The sequence below is a fragment of the Triturus cristatus genome, chromosome 2_1 (assembly GCF_964204655.1).
Source record: "Triturus cristatus chromosome 2_1, aTriCri1.1, whole genome shotgun sequence".
In the NCBI taxonomy this organism is placed as follows: Eukaryota; Metazoa; Chordata; class Amphibia; order Caudata; family Salamandridae; genus Triturus; species Triturus cristatus.
In genome coordinates, this window is record NC_140581.1 from 35929230 (window position 1) to 35950030 (window position 20801).

Consider the following 20801-nt stretch of genomic DNA (forward strand, 5'->3'; position numbering starts at 1 on the left):
GCTGAGGAGAAGTGCAGTCAGGGCGCTATCATGGAAAGAGCCAAGTTTTGAGTTTTTTCTGAAATGCCTAGAAGCTTGCCTAATGAACGTTGATTAGGTACAATTTGCAACCACTTTTTGTAAATGAAATAATAGTACACCAAGCCAATAATGACGTACGGTACTTTTAGGGATGTTGTTCTGCTAGTGCACAAGCAATTTAAGGTTCCTCTGACCTAAGGGTTTAGTCTGTATTCAGGGGGGCACTTAACTGCTGTGACCTTTCATTACTGTGAACCCTCTGTGGCTTCAAGGCATTTCACAGGCTCTTCCCATTGGTTTCTACCATCCGATTGATTTGCCATAACTGTATTTTTTTGCATAGCTTTGTCTGCCCATTTATTTTGTGCTATTTTCTGGGTTGCTGTATTTATACCCTGTGGCTTATCCCTGAGTCAGCCTTGGACTGCTCTACCTTACTGCCCTAAGATTCAATTTCCTAACAGGAGTACTTGGTCCCCAGGTTCAGAGTCTGCAGTGCGGAGGCCCTAAGGCACTTAAAGTGAAAGACCCCACTTGTCATCATTGGGGTCTAGTGATGTCTGGTTGACACAGAGCCCTCTGACGGTGGCTTTGCACAGTAGAGGTGAGTGTCTGTTGAATCTATGGGCCTGGTTCACAAACTGCACTTTGTAGTAGGTTTGTAGTACTACCACAAAAAATACTACAAAGTGCTATTCACCAGCTGCACTTTTGTAGTAACTTACTCTTTTGAAAAAGTCTACTACTTTTAGGTTTTCACAAACTGCACTTTTATTGTAACTTACTCTTTGTAGCACCTCCCTACTTCCATTATCTTCTATTGGAGGGCGTTCAGTACCAGTGGTTGGACATGTACAATGCTGGATTTACAACAGAACCAAAGGGTCCAAGTCACATCTATTTCTCTTGGTGCACTGGCTGTGGTGTGGCACTCTGGAAAGCTGCAGGACAAAGGTTGCAGGTTAGGTCCAATTGGGACTGGGATGTGGGTGAACAGATACAGACTATGGAGCGGCACGTAATGGCTGACTAAAACAACCTGGAGGAAGCCAAGGTTCTCATACACACAGGTTCTTGCACCTGATCAGCTTCTCGTGTCAAAGAAGTCATATAAAGCAGACTTTGGCCTCAGTCTGGAAGTTTGAAGGGTTTCACCAACTAAGGGCCTGAGTCCAAAGATACACTTACACTTTTGGGTAAGTTTATGGTTGCTTGCTATTCACAAAGGTACTTTATTAGTTGTAGCTCTCCGCACATTAAAAGCTGGGACAGCTCTGTCTTTGTATCTGCAGAGACTCCACAGTCAGATACTACTCATAAAATACCTTTGTGAATAGCAAACAGTAAGAATCCTACACAAAAGTGTTAGCTGACTTTTGTGACTCAGGTCTAAATGTTTGTATTTCTTGATTTAACTTGTTGTGGATTGTAAAAGAGTGCTCTCTGTGTGTGGTTTATTGTAATCCTAGAAAAGCTTGTTGGATAGGAACAAACAACCGGTTGGCTGCCCAGAGGCTGATCTGGTAAAATGAACACAAACAGAAAGAACTAATGATTGGCATCGTACACGGTCTGTGGACTTATTCACTTTGGACCGTTTGGTTTTACAGTACATGATCATTTACAATATGTATGTAAATCAATCTTAGGGATTGATTTAGATCTCGGCGGATGGGTTCCTCAGTCACAACGGTGACCACTATCCCATCCACCGAAATATAAATGCCATTATATCATACGGGATTTATATTTAAGTGGACGGGATATCCATCGTCATTGTGACGGATCAGGCCCTTAACTCTGCTGTAAAAAGGATCAGTCCAGCTTGGACTGCCAGTTCCAGTCTCCTCTGAACGTGAACACGAGCAATTCAGACAACTATCAGCCTTGTTGGGTCTCATCAGTGAGGTGCAGCTCAGAGTCTACAGCACAACCAGCACAGGACTCACGTTGAGGTACGACCACTCACCATGAGGCATCACATTGATACAGGAACCCGTGACGGGTGGCATAACTAGCAAAAGTCCCCACCACTGGATTCCCTCGGGCCATTGTGCCACACCAGGTGCCAATTAACCACCTCAGACGAGAAATGTAGAACAACCTTCACTGTTGTGTATATATGTAGACTGTGGTTTGATGCCAGGGTACATTGTCGTGGGAATCTGAAACTATATTGGAATGTTGTAAATTATCACTAACGTTTTCCTGTCTATTTTCTGACTATTGAATATTAAATATGATCTCAAGGACATGCAGTTTTTCTCTTGTAAAGTGCCCTTAGACTCTAGCATATGATACCTTCTATACAGAACTGCAAACAAATATGTAAAACAAACATGTTGTCCCCAAATGTATACAGATGTATCCTATTACAGTTCCAAGGTTTGACTGTACCAAGCATTTTTCCATCATGAACTGCGCCATTTTGTTGTCACCAGTTAAGCAGGAACAAGTATCTTCCTCTTTCATTAAACTCCCCAGCCCGAACAGTGGGGCTTGCTAGGACTCACCTTCAGGAAGCTCTTGGCTGCTGCCCGGCAGGCCTGGTAGTACTGGAGATAGGTGGTAGTTTTCCACTGCCCGTCTCGCTTCACTGCCAACGCTGGTCGGTTGCCGAAATGCTGGGCTGCATCCCATAACATCTGGTGAGTGGTGACTGGAGGCTCCGAGGCTGGTCCAGTCTCTTCTGTGTGCAACCTCACAGCCCCAACCCTTTCAGTTGTCCAGAAGTTGTCAGCTGGTGCCAGATTCAACTCGATGGGACAGCTCCTCTTCCCCACACCTGCAGACTTTTGTCCTAAGGGGGAATGAGATGGAAATTGGACAGTAATTCAAAGACAGTCCTTATGCCACACATGCCCTGGGAACTATGATGCGTGTGTTCTTCCATTGGGTAGTTACATTGCCAAAAACTGTGGGGTGACAAGGCAGCCAGGTGGAGCCATCAAAGGACCAAAGAGTGCCTGCACCGCTCACGCCTTGGCCACACTCCTCCTTCCATTCTCGTTCGGTTGCATGTTGGATTACTGTTGCTCATACATTTGCTGTGTACACATGTCCCTGCTTTGTGGAAACATGGCAAGTGAGACTATTTCTTCACAGATGGCCACAGCAAAGCTTTCCTACCTGAACTCACCTCCACAGATACCCTACTCTAGATCACTTAGAAGCTTATAATTGACAATTTCCATCATCCCATGATCCATTCCAACCCTGCGGTCTACTATCCAGCCATTTATTTTGCTGATTTAACCCTTCCATCCCTCCCAAAGAATCTCCTGCTTTTAACACACTATGATGAGTGACAAATTACTGTTCTCATCCTCTCTCTTCCCTCCTCCGGGCCTCTTCCTTCAGGCAGAGACACTGGAATGCAGCCTCTACATCTTGCAGCGTCATTGCTTGGTCCATCACCTACTTCCCCCCTCCCCTTTCTCAGCTCTGGCGTGTTTAGCTTAGGGAGCAGTCTTCTGGTATCTCTATGGTTTATTTTGTTTGTAATCATCAGTGTATCAGTTAAGGCTCCATCTTTTCTTCCTAATGTTCTTTAAATGCATATTTGAGTGGGACTAGGGCACACTGCTAACCTCTTTGTGGTCTCCTGGAGAAAGAATGTACTCATGAATCTCTACCAGAGTTTGATAAAGTCACCAGAACCTCAAGATAGCAACATAGGATCCTATATTTTTTATATCACATGTTTCTTTTGGGATAACTAGCTTGAAACATGTTTTTGCAAACAGGTAACTGCTGACTTGAAAATAGTGACAGGAATACTATTCTGTTTGGTTGGAAGGGGTGGAGTCTGAGCCAAGGTGGTGATGGACCAGAGGGACAGCTGGACTTTCTGTTGGGATGCATGGACCCCCAGAGTGGCGTGGCCTGCCCTGCCCAGGAGCAGGGCAGCGGGGTCGCCTTATGCTAGTGACTGAAGAATACACTACTCTGGGGAGACAGGGGATCTTGGGAGATCCATAGCAAGTTTTATCAGGGAAGAGTATTGAGTGCAGCACTAAGGAACCCACAGAGCAGCACGAAAGGAGCAGTAAGAGGAGCAGAAACTGCATTAGAGAAGCTGTTGTACGCCCATGAGAGGAGCAGCAAGACCAGAGGAAGGTACAGTAGAGAAGCTGCCGTACGCCCATGAGAGGAACAGCAAGAGCAGAGGAAAGTACAGTAGAGAAGCTGCCGTACGCCATGAGAGGAGCAGCAAGAGCAGAGGAAGGTAGAGTAGAGAAGCTGCCGTATGCCCATGAGAGGAGCAGCAAGAGCAGAGGAAGGTACAGTAGAGAAGCTGCCGTACGCCCATGAGAGGAGCAGCAAGAGCAGAGGGAGGTACAGTAGAGAAGCTGCCGTACGCCCATGAGAGGAGCAGCAAGAGCAGAGGAAGGTAGAGTAGAGAAGCTGCCGTATGCCCATGAGAGGAGCAGCAAGAGCAGAGGAAGGTACAGTAGAGAAGCTGCCGTACGCCCATGAGAGGAGCAGCAAGAGCAGAGGAAGGTACAGTAGAGAAGCTGCCGTACGCTCATGAGAGGAACAGCAAGAGCAGAGGAAGGTACAGTAGAGAAGCTGCCGTACACCCATGAGAGTAACAGCAAGAGCAGAGGAAAGTACAGTAGAGAAGCTGCCGTACGCCATGAGAGGAGCAGCAAGAGCAGAGGAAGGTAGAGTAGAGAAGCTGCCGTATTCCCATGAGAGGAGCAGCAAGAGCAGAGGAAGGTACAGTAGAGAAGCTGCCATACGCCCATGAGAGGAGCAGCAAGAGCAGAGGAAGGTACAGTACAGAAGCTGCCGTACGCTCATGAGAGGAACAGCAAGAGCAGAGGAAGGTACAGTAGAGAAACTGACGTACGCCCATGAAAGGAGCAGCAAGAGCAGAGGAAGGTACAGTAGAGAAGCTGCCGTACGCCCATGAGAGGAGCAGCAAGAGCAGAGGAAGGTACAGTAGAGAAGCTGCCGTATGCCCATGAGAGGAACAGCAAGAGCAGAGGAAGGTACAGTAGAGAACAACAAAATAAGCGAGAGAGAACATCGGAGAGAGACATACAGCAAGAGAAAAAGGACAATAGACATAGATAAAGTCAAAGAAAGCTAGGTGAGTATAAAGATGGAGACAGTGAGAGGCTGTGAGAGGCAGTGAGGCAGTCGAGGAGCGAGCAAGTCAAAGACAGAATTAAACCAGATTGGTCGCACACTGCTACACCTACCAGGCGTGTTCCCCCAATGAAAATGGTCCCTGAAGGTCAGCGTCGGCGGATACACCTATGCTCGAGTGTGAATGCAAGTATGCGTGGCGTGTGCCATCCCTGGACACGTGTTTCGAGGTAGTTGCCTCTCGTCAGCAGGGAGTAGGAAAATGTGTGGGGTTGCTGTGTAAGCTGCTAAAATCGTTATCAGGTCTAGTACCTCTCGTAGCGCGCAGGTGCGTAACCATGAGTCCGTCGACTCCACCGGCTCAAGGGAGCCTGAATATAAAGTTAAACCAGATTGGTCGCACACTGCTACACCTACCAGGCGTGTTCCCCCAATGAAAATGGTCCCTGAAGGTCAGCGTCGGCGGATACACCTATGCTCGAGTGTGAATGCAAGTATGCGTGGGACCATTTTCATTGGGGGAACACGACTGGTAGGTGTAGCAGTGTGCGACCAATCTGGTTTAACTTTATATTCAGGCTCCCTTGAGCCGGTGGAGTCGACGGACTCATGGTTACGCACCTGCGCGCTACGAGAGGTACTAGACCTGATAACGATTTTAGTAGCTTACACAGCAACCCCACACATTTTCCTACTCCCTGCTGACGAGAGGCAACTACCTCGAAACACGTGTCCAGGGATGGCACACGCCACGCATACTTGCATTCACACTCGAGCATAGGTGTATCCGCCGACGCTGACCTTCAGGGACCATTTTCATTGGGGGAACACGACTGGTAGGTGTAGCAGTGTGCGACCAATCTGGTTTAACTTTATATTCAGGCTCCCTTGAGCCGGTGGAGTCGACGGACTCATGGTTACGCACTTGCGCGCTACGAGAGGTACTAGACCTGATAACGATTTTAGCAGCTTACACAGCAACCCCACACATTTTCCTACTCCCTGCTGACGAGAGGCAACTACCTCGAAACACGAGTCCAGGGATGGCACACGCCACGCATACTTGCATTCACACTCGAGCATAGGTGTATCCGCCGACGCTGACCTTCAGGGACCATTTTCATTGGGGGAACACGACTGGTAGGTGTAGCAGTGTGCGTCCAATCTGGTTTAACTTTATATTCAGGCTCCCTTGAGCCGGTGGAGTCGACGGACTCATGGTTACGCACCTGCGCGCTACGAGAGGTACTAGACCTGATAACGATTTTAGCAGCTTACACAGCAACCCCACACATTTTCCTACTCCCTGCTGACGAGAGGCAACTACCTCGAAACACGTGTCCAGGGATGGCACACGCCACGCATACTTGCATTCACACTCGAGCATAGGTGTATCCGCCGACGCTGACCTTCAGGGACCATTTTCATTGGGGGAACACGACTGGTAGGTGTAGCAGTGTGCGACCAATCTGGTTTAACTTTATATTCAGGCTCCCTTGAGCCGGTGGAGTCGACGGACTCATGGTTACGCACCTGCGCGCTACGAGAGGTACTAGACCTGATAACGATTTTAGCAGCTTACACAGCAACCCCACACATTTTCCTACTCCCGGCTGACGAGAGGCAACTACCTCGAAACACGTGTCCAGGGATGGCACACGCCACGCATACTTGCATTCACACTCGAGCATAGGTGTATCCGCCGACGCTGACCTTCAGGGATCATTTTCATTGGGGGAACACGACTGGTAGGTGTAGCAGTGTGCGACCAATCTGGTTTAACTTTATATTCAGGCTCCCTTGAGCCGGTGGAGTCGACGGACTCATGGTTACGCACCTGCGCGCTACGAGAGGTACTAGACCTGATAACGATTTTAGCAGCTTACACAGCAACCCCACACATTTTCCTACTCCCTGCTGACGAGAGGCAACTACCTCGAAACACGTGTCCAGGGATGGCACACGCCACGCATACTTGCATTCACACTCGAGCAGAGGTGTATCCGCCGACGCTGACCTTCAGGGACCATTTTCATTGGGGGAACACGACTGGTAGGTGTAGCAGTGTGCGACCAATCTGGTTTAACTTTATATTCAGGCTCCCTTGAGCCGGTGGAGTCGACGGACTCATGGTTACTCACCTGCGCGCTACGAGAGGTACTAGACCTGATAACGATTTTAGCAGCTTACACAGCAACCCCACACATTTTCCTACTCCCTGCTGACGAGAGGCAACTACCTCGAAACACGTGTCCAGGGATGGCACACGCCACGCATACATGCATTCACACTCGAGCATAGGTGTATCCGCCGACGCTGACCTTCAGGGACCATTTTCATTGGGGGATCACGACTGGTAGGTGTAGCAGTGTGCGACCAATCTGGTTTAACTTTATATTCAGGCTCCCTTGAGCCGGTGGAGTCGACGGACTCATGGTTACGCACCTGCGCGCTACGAGAGGTACTAGACCTGATAACGATTTTAGCAGCTTACACAGCAACCCCACACATTTTCCTACTCCCTGCTGACGAGAGGCAACTACCTCGAAACACGTGTCTAGGGATGGCACACGCCACGCATACTTGCATTCACACTCAAGCATAGGTGTATCCGCCGACGCTGACCTTCAGGGACCATTTTCATTGGGGGAACACGACTGGTAGGTGTAGCAGTGTGTGACCAATCTGGTTTAACTTTATATTCAGGCTCCCTTGAGCCGGTGGAGTCGACGGACTCATGGTTACGCACCTGCGCGCTACGAGAGGTACTAGATCTGATAACGATTTTAGCAGCTTACACAGCAACCCCACACATTTTCCTACTCCCTGCTGACGAGAGGCAACTTCCTCGAAACACGTGTCCAGGGATGGCACACGCCATGCATACTTGCATTCACACTCGAGCATAGGTGTATCCGCCGACGCTGACCTTCAGGGACCATTTTCATTGGGGGAACACGACTGGTAGGTGTAGCAGTGTGCGACCAATCTGGTTTAACTTTATATTCAGGCTCCCTTGAGCCGGTGGAGTCGACGGACTCATGGTTACGCAACTGCGCGCTACGAGAGGTACTAGACCTGATAACGATTTTAGCAGCTTACACAGCAACCCCACACATTTTCCTACTCCCTGCTGACGAGAGGCAACTACCTCGAAACACGTGTCCAGGGATGGCACACGCCACGCATACTTGCATTCACACTCGAGCATAGGTGTATCCGCCGACGCTGACCTTCAGGGACCATTTTCATTGGGGGAACACGACTGGTAGGTGTAGCAGTGTGCGACCAATCTGGTTTAACTTTATATTCAGGCTCCCTTGAGCCGGTGGAGTCGACGGACTCATGGTTACGCACCTGCGCGCTACGAGAGGTACTAGACCTGATAACGATTTTAGCAGCTTACACAGCAACCCCACACATTTTCCTACTCCCTGCTGACAAGAGGCAACTACCTCGAAACACGTGTCCAGGGATGGCACACGCCACGCATACTTGCATTCACACTCGAGCATAGGTGTATCCGCCGACGCTGACCTTCAGGGACAATTTTCATTGGGGGAACACGACTGGTAGGTGTAGCAGTGTGCGACCAATCTGGTTTAACTTTATATTCAGGCTCCCTTGAGCCGGTGGAGTCGACGGACTCATGGTTACGCACCTGCGCGCTACGAGAGATACTAGACCTGATAACGATTTTAGCAGCTTACACAGCAACCCCACACATTTTCCTACTCCCTGCTGACGAGAGGCAACTACCTCGAAACACGTGTCCAGGGATGGCACACGCCACGCATACTTGCATTCACACTCGAGCATAGGTGTATCCGCCGACGCTGACCTTCAGGGACCATTTTCATTGGGGAACACGACTGGTAGGTGTAGCAGTGTGCGACCAATCTGGTTTAACTTTATATTCAGCCTCCCTTGAGCCGGTGGAGTCGACGGACTCATGGTTACGCACCTGCGCGCTACGAGAGGTACTAGACCTGATAACGATTTTAGCAGCTTACACAGCAACCCCACACATTTTCCTACTCCCTGCTGATGAGAGGCAACTACCTCGAAACACGTGTCCAGGGATGGCACACGCCACGCATACTTGCATTCACACTCGAGCATAGGTGTATCCGCCGACGCTGACCTTCAGGGACCATTTTCATTGGGGGAACACGACTGGTAGGTGTAGCAGTGTGCGACCAATCTGGTTTAAGTCAAAGACAGAATGACAGGGATAGAAAGAAAGATGAACGGGTAGGGAAAGATGAACAGGTAGGGAGAGCTGTAGAGAGGCAGAGATGGGAAGATATGGAGATGCAACGGGAGGGAAACTTAGACAGGCAGAAAGACATAAAGACAGAAACAATTGGGAAAGATGGAGATAGGAGCGGCCGAGGAAAGACATGAGCGCACAGCGGGGGAACCTACATTGCCCAAGAGTCTTTGCGGCAGGAAGCCGCAGCCGCACACGCCCATTCCGCGCCCAGAGGCGCTTAAGAACTGTGGAGAGCCCCGGTGGAGCGGGTGCTTTAACGCTTTGGGGGAAAAACGTACCTTGACCTCGCAGCCTCAGGACTACAGGACCCTTGTTCCAGCTCCCGGTACCAGTCTCCCCCCGCCGCCGCAGCTTTTGCCACTCTAGCGCGGCCGCAGAGCGGGAGCGACTACATTGCCCAAGAGTCTTTGCGGCAGGAAGCCGCAGCCGCACACGGCGATTCCGCGCCCGGAGGCGCTTAAGAACTGTGGAGAGCCCCGGTGGAGCGGGTGCTTTAACGCTTTGGGGGAAAAACGTACCTAGACCTCGCAGCCTCAGGACTACAGGTCCATTGTTCCAGCTCCATGTGCCAGTCTCCCCCCGCCGCCGCAGTTTGTGCCACACTGCACGGCTGGTCCTAGTACAGGTACGATTGCACCCAGAAATTCAGATAATGGCAAAAACTTAGAGGTACTAAATAATCGACCATACGAGAAAAGAATTATGCCACCGATAGGTAAAGTAAACCAAAGGAAAGAGACCCTGGAGCAGGCAAGAGGGTCACGTAATACAGATAATCCCAAAATTACTGATATACCAGCAGTTATTAACTTACCACCAGATTGCGGGGCATATGTCGTTGTCCTCTCTAATGTACCCAAATTACAGGAAGGCCAATCAGAAACCTATGAAACTCTAACAAATAAAACATTGTATTGGTTATCTAAAAATTGTGGCTTTCCCACGATGGGAGTTGATCAGATAATACTTACACAAAGAGTTGGATGGATAGGCCCACTACCAAAAAGATTTGACGGTGACTGTATAATAATTAACTTCAGGTCACCAGGTTGGGCGTATAAAACCCTACTAAATGCACCTCCCCCTTCAAGGTGTGATTTTAATACAACATTATTGCCATTGGGCTACTTCTACAGATATTTGTCGACAAGTGATCATGCTGCCAACCAAAAGGCATACCATCCTAATATTATTTCAACGCCCCCATTAGTAGCCCGACCCACATGTGTTTCTATTCCGTTGTATAATAGATTCCAGCTCCTGAGCCCTATGGAGGATAATGATTGACGTGAGAGATATGAGGGTGTATCCCCAAATGATGAATTAGATAGGAGGGTAGTTTATAGACCAACTGAAAGGGGAAATGAAATTAGTAAAGAACAACTTCCATATATAGACCCCAAGCAGGTGGATATAGGTTGCGATAGCATTGGGAGTAGCGACCACATTGTTATAAATAATGCTAATGAGTTAATATCTGGGTTACAGCATGCTGAGACCCCGGTGAATGTTGTCGCAACTACAAATCCTACCACTAGCCAAGGAATACAAACAATAATACAAAGGGGTTATACACTCATAACATGGAATATTGCAGGCCTTGGCAAAAAACTAGATACCCCTTTTTAGCAGGATTTTATCTCCTGTGGCAATGATTTTATTTGCCTACAGGAAACATGGAGTACGGTCCCGGTTGCAGTCAAAGGATATTCATCATATTGCCTGAGTGCAATACCTTCTCCAGCAGGAAGAGCTAAGGGAGGATTGCTGTTGCTTATATCAAATAAATTACTTGGGTGTAAAATTATAAGCTACTCATCTATCGATAACCATAGCCAAGTATTGAGATTTGAGTTTCCAAAGGGTAAGGACCTGGTTTTAATTAATTATTATAATTCTATCTTTACCAACGATAGGGGAGGATCATTAGATGCATTGGAAAAGGAGATAGATAGGGTATTGGCACTCTCTGGTAAACTTGCCATTGTTTTATGGGCCGGTGATTTTAACATACAAGTTTGTTCTTTAATACAAACTAATTCCTGTGGGTTTATGAAAGCCCACAATAATACTAATGGGAACTATGCCGATTTGTTACATTTTCCCCATTGTGGATACGGTATGACTTTAAATACGATAATGGCAAAATTTGACCTCGACTTACTAGATTGCTCCATGAGAAAGGGCCATATCTAATGCCCAACTTCTACTGGGCGGAATGCTTATAGTAACATAGATCATATTTTAATTTCCAAAAATAGTTTCTATGCTGATCTATGGATATTTGAACAGGTGGTCAGTGACCACAATAGCATTTCTATAGTACTTCTAGATTGGGGTAATAAACTAACAAATACTGAGGAATGTATCTTGGACATTCTCCCTGTTAGGCCTAACGGCATGAGAATTAAGTGGGTCGCAGTAGACCCACCCAGAGTTCATAAGGAAGTGGTCACAAACTGTAGAAAAGAAATTGACTATTGTCTTAGTGAAGAGGTCCTCCCTGATACTCTATTAGATGCATTTTCTAATATAAATAGATCAATTAAGAGTTTATTAACCAATAGTACTAAAAATGTGAAAAAAGCTGGCTCGAGGTGGTTTGATTCAAAATGCACCCAGGCATTGCAGAAGTTGAAATTGGCGCTGGGGACCAAACCTCGTAACCAATCGCATATTCATGAGTTACGAGTTGAATATAAGCAAGTTACCTTGGCCCACAAAAAAGAGCTTCGAGTAGATGCATGGGACAAATTAAGTTTGGCAGCCAATACTAAGCATAGTAAACTTTTTGGGGAAATTGTAAATAGTTCCTTTTTAAAAGATAATTGTACTCCAGAATTAACGTCCTATGTGAATTGTACAGAATGGATCGAACATTATTCTAATATTTTTAACCCAGATAGGGTGCTCTCAACTGCATCTTTAAATGACGATTTTACGTGGCCTACATTGCCCATGTTAATTGATGTGGAAGAAGTACAAGAAGGGCTAGTCAATAGTAAGGGGGGAAAGCACCAGGTCCGGATGGGGTCCCGATCGACTTATATAAGAACGAAATGGATCTATGGGCCCCAATCCTTATGAGGGTTTTTAATATTGCGGCTCTAGGGAACTTTCCAATATCTTGGGGTCAATCATTAATTATCCCACTTTATAAAAAGGGTTCTCGCTCTGAAGCCTGTAATTACCGTCCTATATCCTTATTGGATTCCTCAATAAAGGTCATGAGCAGGGTTCTTTTAAAAAGATTGGAAACCTGGGCCTCGGACTATAAGATTTTATCTCCTGTTCAATACGGATTTAGGAAAGGCCTAGGTACCTTAGAACAATGTGCAAACCTTGATTTGCTAATTAATAAATATATATCAGTGAAAGGGGGTAACTTGTTTTTATGTTTTGCCGATTTAAGCAGTGCTTTTGATTTAGTGGACCACTCTCTTTTGTGGACCGTACTGCTTGAATCTGGGGCCCCGAAAGAGATAGTATTCTTTTTGGCACGAGTATATGAAGACTATACTGTAGTGTACGTTATGGGCCAACTGGTGAATGAACCCCCTTTTTTGTTGTGAGAAGAGGTATCAGGCAAGGGTGTGTTTTGGCCCCCCTTTTATTTTATTTATTTATTAATCAAATAGCCACAGTTTTAAGTCAGATTTCAGTAGATGCACCAATGATAGATAAGAAGGCAGTACCGCTATTATTATATGCCGATGATGCTGTTTTAATATCCCGTACCTCGATAGGCCTTCAACGGCTCATCAACAATTTTACAGATTTTATTAAAGGCAGAAAACTCTTAATCAATAAATCAAAAACATTTACTATGACATGTGGCAAGAAGTCGAACTCATCAAGGTCCTTCTTCTTAGATGGTTTTAAAATACATGCAGTTAAAACTGTTTGTTACCTAGGTGTTACTTTTGCGGGAAGTGGTAAATGGACCAGTGAACATGAAAATATCAGCTATAAAATGATCAGGAATACGAATGGTATATTTAGGTTTGCAGCTAAATTAGGGGATCGGAGGGTAAAGGACATGGTGACAATATATAACGCAAGATGTGTCTCCTCAGCCCTGTATGGGGCTGGAATATGGGGCCATTGTCCCGCTGACCAACTCCAATCAGACGAAAACAGTTTCCTTAAACGGTTACTGAGTGCACCTGCCTCAGCCTCCACGGATTTAATTCATTTGGAAACTGGTCTTAATTATATATCTGATTTGGCTGCTTTCCGCCCCCTCCTTTTAAGTTAAGTTACATTAACCACTGGTATAATCTCTTATTTGATTTTAATATCCTTGATGAGTCCGAATATCCAATAACATTATCTAAAAAAGAGATAAAAGATTCCTTTATGTCCTTTAAGAGGAGGGAACGAGTAAAATTAATTGGGTTCCAAAAGACATTTGTGTTTTATAGGCAACTTGAACTCAAAAGTGGGCTTCAGCCATATTTGGTAGATGTGTCAAGATCTTCGCATCGATTTGTATTAACACGCCTTAGGCTGGGAATTGCCCACCATCTCGTAGCCTTCCCGGTTATGGGAAAAAGCTCCAAAGTGATCTGCCCATGTGATAACATTTCTAAACAGAGTTGCTGCCATTTCTTATTATTTTGTAAATTTTATGTATCACTTAGGAATTTTTTTTTAAAGCCTATCTTTCTAAAATATAATATTCGACTAACTGCAAATGCTATGAAATTATTATGTACACTTGAGAGCCGAGATATCTGTTTTTATGTAGCAAATTTTATAATGGAATGTAGAGTTGCTAGAAAGTTGATAGTACTATGAAATTTTATTTTAAAATGGAAATTTGCTCTGAAGCATATGTTACTTTATAGCGAATTTGCACAGTTTCATGTACTGTAATAGTTAGTTAGACAGATATTTGCATATCTGGATTCTGGCACTTGATATTTTATAGCGTAATGCACTTTGGTGTTTGATCCACGAACATGTGTTACAATAATTGTATAAGACGAGGAATATTGACAAATTTGTGTTTATAATAATTATACATGTAGAGGAGTACTGATATTTTAAACTTTGATTTTTAAATATATTGATATAATTGACCAGCTTATATGGTTGTGTTATGCAAACCGAATAAAAGCTTTTGAACTTGAACTTGAGAGACATAACGATGCAAAGAATATATCAAAAGAGATTGAAAAGCGGGTTAGACAAAGGGAAAAACAGCACAAAAGAAAGATAAAGTGTTGAGAGGGATACATCTGCATCTATCCATCCATCCATCCATCCATCCTTCTCTATGTCTTTATTTATTTCTAACTGACCCTTCAACTGTCTATCTTTACAAATACATAGGAATCTTGGGCCAGATGTACAAATCACGTTTCAGGCTCAAAGGACCCGATTTTCAGAAAAGGGCTGTTTGAGACCAGAAAAATGCCCGGAAAAATGCTTTTACAAATGTACAAAATGCAGAATGTGATTTGGTAACTTGTTACTGAATCTCAATTTGCCTTTGCACTTCGGTATTTGGAAGTGGCGTGTTATGGCTGTCCCTTTGAAATGCAAAATCGGGATGGTATGTATTACTGTTTTGTGACCGAATTCTAGTTGTAAAACAGTAATACTTTAACACTGTTTTAAAAGTGGTGGTAACCAATTCGCAAATTAGAAGGGGGCAAGGCCAGACTGAGAACCAAAACCGGCCCTGGCAAAGTGCTCAGCCGGCCCCCCAGGGCTTGGGGGTGCCGCCGAGCGCTTTGCCAGGGCCGGTTTTTGGTCGATTTTGTGACAGGGCCGATTTTGCAGGTATTGTGCAAAAACGGCCCTGTAACAATTACGGCCCCAAAGGGCCAAAACCATCCCCCAACAGTGCGGCGCACCGGGGGATTGCCCGGTGCCCGCTACGGCCAGTCCGGGCCTGGAAGGGGCCCCCGTGGGATCTCTTTTCCTTTGAGAATGTTGAAAAAATATTTTTTAAGAGCATGCAGTGGTTGGGACCACTGCCTACTGGTAAAAAGGAAACTTCAAATTTTATTATTTTTCCTTTGTAAACGCATCCTGTTTTCCTTTAGGGCAAACAGGCTGTTTTACCCAAAAAAAAGAGGTTGTTTTTTTAAAAAAAACTTTATTTATCTTTTGTAGTCAAATCAACAAGAAGATCTCCACAATGGTTACATTAGTCTTAGGTGTGCAATGTACATTTCGAGGACAACACAACTGTCTCCTGTTAATAATATATATTCCAAGCTCTTAGAGGCAATCTCTTAGTCTTTATAACAGCAGTCCGACCTGCCAGAGCCTATGTAATCTATCTATGCATCACTAATCCTCCACACGTCCATCCTGTTCACACAAACTCTACCATTCAAATCCTGCATCACTTAACCACGATGCTCCCCTCATAATATACCTGAAACGCGGGGACGCGTTGCACCTCTACCATCCCGAAGACTGCCCAACCACACAGAGTCATCACCGCAAGAACTAACCAACCCCTGTGGGCACAATGCCAGAGTTGGAGCGTGCGGGCGACGCAACGGGCAGATTCGCGATATATGTTTTGTAGGGGCCCCAGATATCTTTGGGACGTGCTATACTAGGAAGTAGACTGGAATAAATCTCGGTGTTTATGATGCAATAAGCTAAGTCTGAAAGCCATGTCTTAGTCATGGGCACCTCACCACTTCCCCAGCGCTTAGCAATTCCTCGCTTTGCTAACAGAAAGCCCAGAGATGCCAGTCTCCTCACCGCATTGGGGAAGTTAACTGTGTATCCTAGTAACGCCACTTCCGGGGTAGGAACCAGTGTGAGCCCCTGCATCTCCCCCATAATTTTGTGTATCTGTGTCCAATATGGTTGCAGGCGCGGACAGGAGCAAGTCATGTGGGCAAAGTCTGCTAGCAGGGCGCCGCATTTCCAGCAGGAGTGGGGCCTCATGGGGTCAATGGTGTGGAGTTTAGCCGGTGTCATGTAGCTTCTGCGGAAAAACTTATAATGTAAGAGCTTGTGGCGGCTATTTAGTGATATCTGTTTGGTGACCCTACAACAGACGGACCATTGTTCATCCGTGATGGGCCGACCCATGTCAGTCTCCCATTCCATACGCAGTTTGTCGTCTATGCAGGGTACCTGTGCTATACATAGTTTGTACAATCTAGAAATCAAATGTGCCCCTGTATCCTTTTCAATGAGGAGTGTAAGTGGCTCAAAGGAAGCCGGCTCTAGGGGAATCCTGCTATCTCGGATCTGACTGTTAAATAAAGCCGGTTGAGAACGAATTTATCCATGAATGTGGCATCACTGAATCGTGCCTCTTCCGATAACGAGAATATGTGCCCGCCCGGGTATAAATCACCAATCTTGGTGATACCAAACTTCGTCAATGTGCACTGCACAAGCTTCTAGCCGCTGACCGGGAGCCAACCCTCATTTGGTAACGGGAGAGAAGCGGAATAGAAAGTGGGCTGATCCATGTACCGCAATAGCCTAAACAAGGCCCAGCTCATGGTAGATACCGTTTGTATGTCAACTGGACTTCTGGGTACGCCCCTGGGCAACACCGAGGCCAATCGGCCCGGGAGCACAAAGTCAGCTTCCGGGCGAAGAAATGGAATCCGCGCATCTGGGTGGTACCAGGCATAGGCATGGGCACATTGTGCAATCAGATAGTATAGATAAAAATCAGGTAATCCAAGTCCGCCTCTGTCGTGCGGGAGAGTGAGTATCTTCCAACGGACCCGGGGCTGCTTCCCTCCCCAGACCAATCTGATCAAATGGGCACGTAACGTGGCGAAAAAACATTGAGTTAGGGGTATGGGGATATTATTAAAAAGATATAGAAATTTAGGGAGCACTATCATTTTTATAATAGCGCTTGGAGCTGCCATGGATAATGGAAGCCGTATCCATTTGTCCATCTGCGATTCGAGCTTCGCGATCGCGCAGCCATAATTAAGACGAATAATCTCGTCTTTGCTTAGATTTATGTGTATGCCCAAATATCTTACAGAGTCCGTGCACCATTCCAGCGGGAACTCGCACTGCCAAGGGGAGGTGCCGCTGGTTAACGGAAAAATTATGGACTTATGCCAATTGATACCCAGCCCGGAGTGCCGGCCAAAGCGAAGTATTTCGCGTATCAAAGGCGCGAGGTTCAGATGCGGCTCCCTAACATACAGTATGGTGTCATCGGCATATAGTGAAACCAAAATGGAACCTGTCCGGAATTGCAGCCCTCTGTGAAGATGCCGCTCCTGAAAATGTCTAATTAGGGGGTCCATGGCGAGAATGAACAACAGCGGAGCCAGCGGAAAACCCTGGCGGGTGCCACGGGTAAGGGCAAACGGGCGTGATAACGTGCCATTAATGCGGAGCCTCGCCATGGGTCGACTATATAGGAGTCTCGTAGTGGCAATAAAGCCAGCCGGCATGCCCATTCGCTGCATTATGGATAAAAAGAAGGGCCACTCCAGGGAATCGAAGGCTTTTTCCGTGTCAAGCAGTATTGCCGCCGCAGGGTTGATTCTATGCAGTACAGTGAATAACGTCCGCAAATTCAGTGATGTCGGGCGATGGGGTATAAAGCCAGATTGAGCCGGCGCAATAATAAACTCCATCAATTGTGAAAGTCTGTTGGCCACAATTTTAGCGAGAATCTTATAGTCGATATTCAAGAGCGAAAGGGGCCTATATGACCCACACAGCGCCGGGTCTTTATTCGGCTTTGGAAGTAGAACAATGACCGCTTCGCTCAGGGTAGGCGGAAGAATTTCTCGCTCCAGGGCCTCGGCCTACACCTCAATAAGTTTGGGTGCCAACAGATCCGAAAATGCCTTGTAAAATTCGCCCGTCAAGCCATCAAGGCCCGGCGCTGAGGAACCTCACAGTACTTTAATCGCCCCTCGAACCTCAGTCACCGTTATGGGCTCTGCCATGAATTCCTGCATGCCCCTCTCTAAAAACACTAGCGCAATCTCGGACAGGTAATCCTCCCGTAAAGAGATGTCATCACTCTGGTCATATATAATGCCGAGAAGTAGGCCAGAAACTCATCCCTAATCTCAGAGGGTGTCGTGTGTAGTGATCCGTGTTCGCCCCGAATTTCAGTAATGAACGACTTACTGTACGGCGGTCTCAGAGCGTGCTCCAATGTACGACCCGGCCGGTCGCCCTCCCCATAACGACAGGCAGTTCGGTATTTACCCAGATATAGGATCTCTCTATCCGCGGTCTCCCTGTACTCTGAGAGGAGGCATAACCTTCTTGCAAACACAGAGCCTGACGCTGCATGCCGTGCCTCCGTATCCATCGCCTCCAACTGAGCCTCCAACTGTGTAAGTTTTGTACGCAACGCCTTTAGGACCCCTGCATGCTTGGTTATACAAACCCCCCGAATGTAGGCCTTAAACCCCTCCCAGAGCATGGCCCAAGAGTCCACCGAGCCGGTGTTAATCGCGAAATATTCCTCAATCGCCTCATTGACCTCATGACAGAAAAGGTCGTCCAATAGCGCTCTTCCAGGGAACCGCCATTGTCACTCAAAGCCGTCGGGGCGCGGCACATCTAGGCACATCAATATAGGCGAGTGGTCAGAGTACGTCCTGGGGAGGGTCTGCAATGTCCGGTACCAGGGGGACATACCTGGAGAAAGCAGCCAGTAGTCAATCCTCGTCCAGGTATTGTGTTGGCCAGAAAAATGTGTGTAATTAGTGGTGTCTGGGTTGCGCCTGCGCCAAATGTCAATAAGGGAGATTTGGTGACAGAGGTCTCTGAGAGCGCGCCGAGCTCTGGGTTTAGTGTCAGCAGCTTCCGAGGTACTGTCCAGGCACACATCTAGCAACAGATTAAAATCCCCACCAATCAGGAGCATAGCGGGCTCTAGCTTTGGAAGTTGGGCGTTTAGCGCATGGAAAAACTCGGGGGAGTCAGTGTTAGGGGCATAAACGCAAACCAAGATGACCCCGTGTCCCATCAGCACCCCCCTCACAATGCAATAGCGTCCCTCTCTATCCCCAATGACCTGATGGCAATGAAACGGAACTCTTTTATGGATCAGCACTGCAGCGCCTCTGGCATAGTTACTAAAATTGGCGAAGTACCTATGTCACCCCCAGGACGCAGCAAACCGAGCAGTGTTCGTGGTGTGTAAGTGTGTCTCTTGGATAAAGGCAACATCCACCTTATGCCTATCTAAATAATGCACTACCTGTCTGCATTTACGTGGATTATTAAGGCCCCTAACGTTCCAAGACATAAGTGACAACCCAAAAAAAAAAAGAGTTAGAGAGAGAGAGATTGCTTTAGAGGCAGCCTTGATGCCGAACACGCTGTGTTTGACTTTTTTCTGTTGTGTTTTCCGCTGATTGCGTGCCAGATGACTTTCTGCTGATCTGCAGCTCAGGGCTGTCCTCTGGGCTTGCAGCAGCGTGTCGTTTCCTTTTAGAGGAAGTATGCAGCCTCAAAACATCGCATTCAGAACATACAGATTTCCTCTTGAACTATGTTTCTAAATATTTCACAAGTGTTCGGTGTGCTGTTTTTGTGTTGTGAAACAGACTGTTACTGTTTATTTACAAGGGGGAGAAAACGAGCTGTAAGGAATTTGGATGCAACTACGTGTCTCAGTGTATAGCACGGAGCACAACCTGCTGACGTAGGATTTGTTTTAGTCCTAAAATGTTAAATTTTTATCTTTTTCATGTTACTTCCTCTTAAAAGTCAATAGGATTGAAACTGTTAAAATTATCTCCCCTTGGCATGTTCCTTTCCCCCTTCCCCCTCCTTCCCTTGGTATGTTCCTTTCCCCCTTCCCCCTTCCCCCTCCTTCCCTTGCTATGTTCCTTTCCCCCTTCCCGCTCCTTCCCTTGGTATGTTCCTTTCCCCCTTCCCCCCCCTTCCCTTGGTATGTTCCTTTCCCCCTTCCCCCCCTTCCCTTGGTATGTTCCTTTCCCCCTTCCCGCTCCTTCCCTTGGAATGTTCCTGACAGCTGTTATATGGACGTTGTATGTCAAGCTCACAGCTGGCTGGAACCTGTGATGATGGTTGACATGAATAAAAGAAGCTAGCCTAGCCTGCTTTGAGTCTTAATTTCAACACTGGCTACAAGTTCTGTTGCAGTGTGGGGACAACAGTATCATCCCCCCACTAGTACTCCAGTGGCAGCGGTACCGTGAACATATAGTGATACTGCTCAAGGAGAGGGACTACGCACAGGAAGGGCCATCACTAAAGGTCCAATCCACAGGGCCTCTGTGTGCCAGCAAGTTGAACATGGTTAACAGCAGATAGTGATACCACATCGAAAGCCTCTCCGCATGCGCCCTACGCCCGCCTGTATCTGTTTGACATCTCTTATCTAGAGACTCTATGAGGCTGTTGAGGCTTCCAGCCAGGAACTCTATGTTCTGCGCTTACTCTATAAACC

The 20801-nt window shown here is 46.8% G+C and overlaps 1 protein-coding gene across 3 annotated transcripts in view; it reads right to left on the reverse strand.

Annotated features, from left to right (window-relative positions):
- Positions 1-20801, reverse strand: part of LOC146863662 (long-chain-fatty-acid--CoA ligase ACSBG2-like) — a 524673-nt gene that overhangs the window by 479274 nt on the left and 24598 nt on the right. For all 3 annotated transcript variants that reach the window (XM_085627756.1, XM_085627760.1, XM_085627757.1), the window contains exon 2: positions 2535-2821. In XM_085627756.1, the coding sequence (XP_085483882.1) occupies positions 2535-2821 (287 nt within the window). The remainder of the gene's footprint in view (positions 1-2534; positions 2822-20801) is intronic.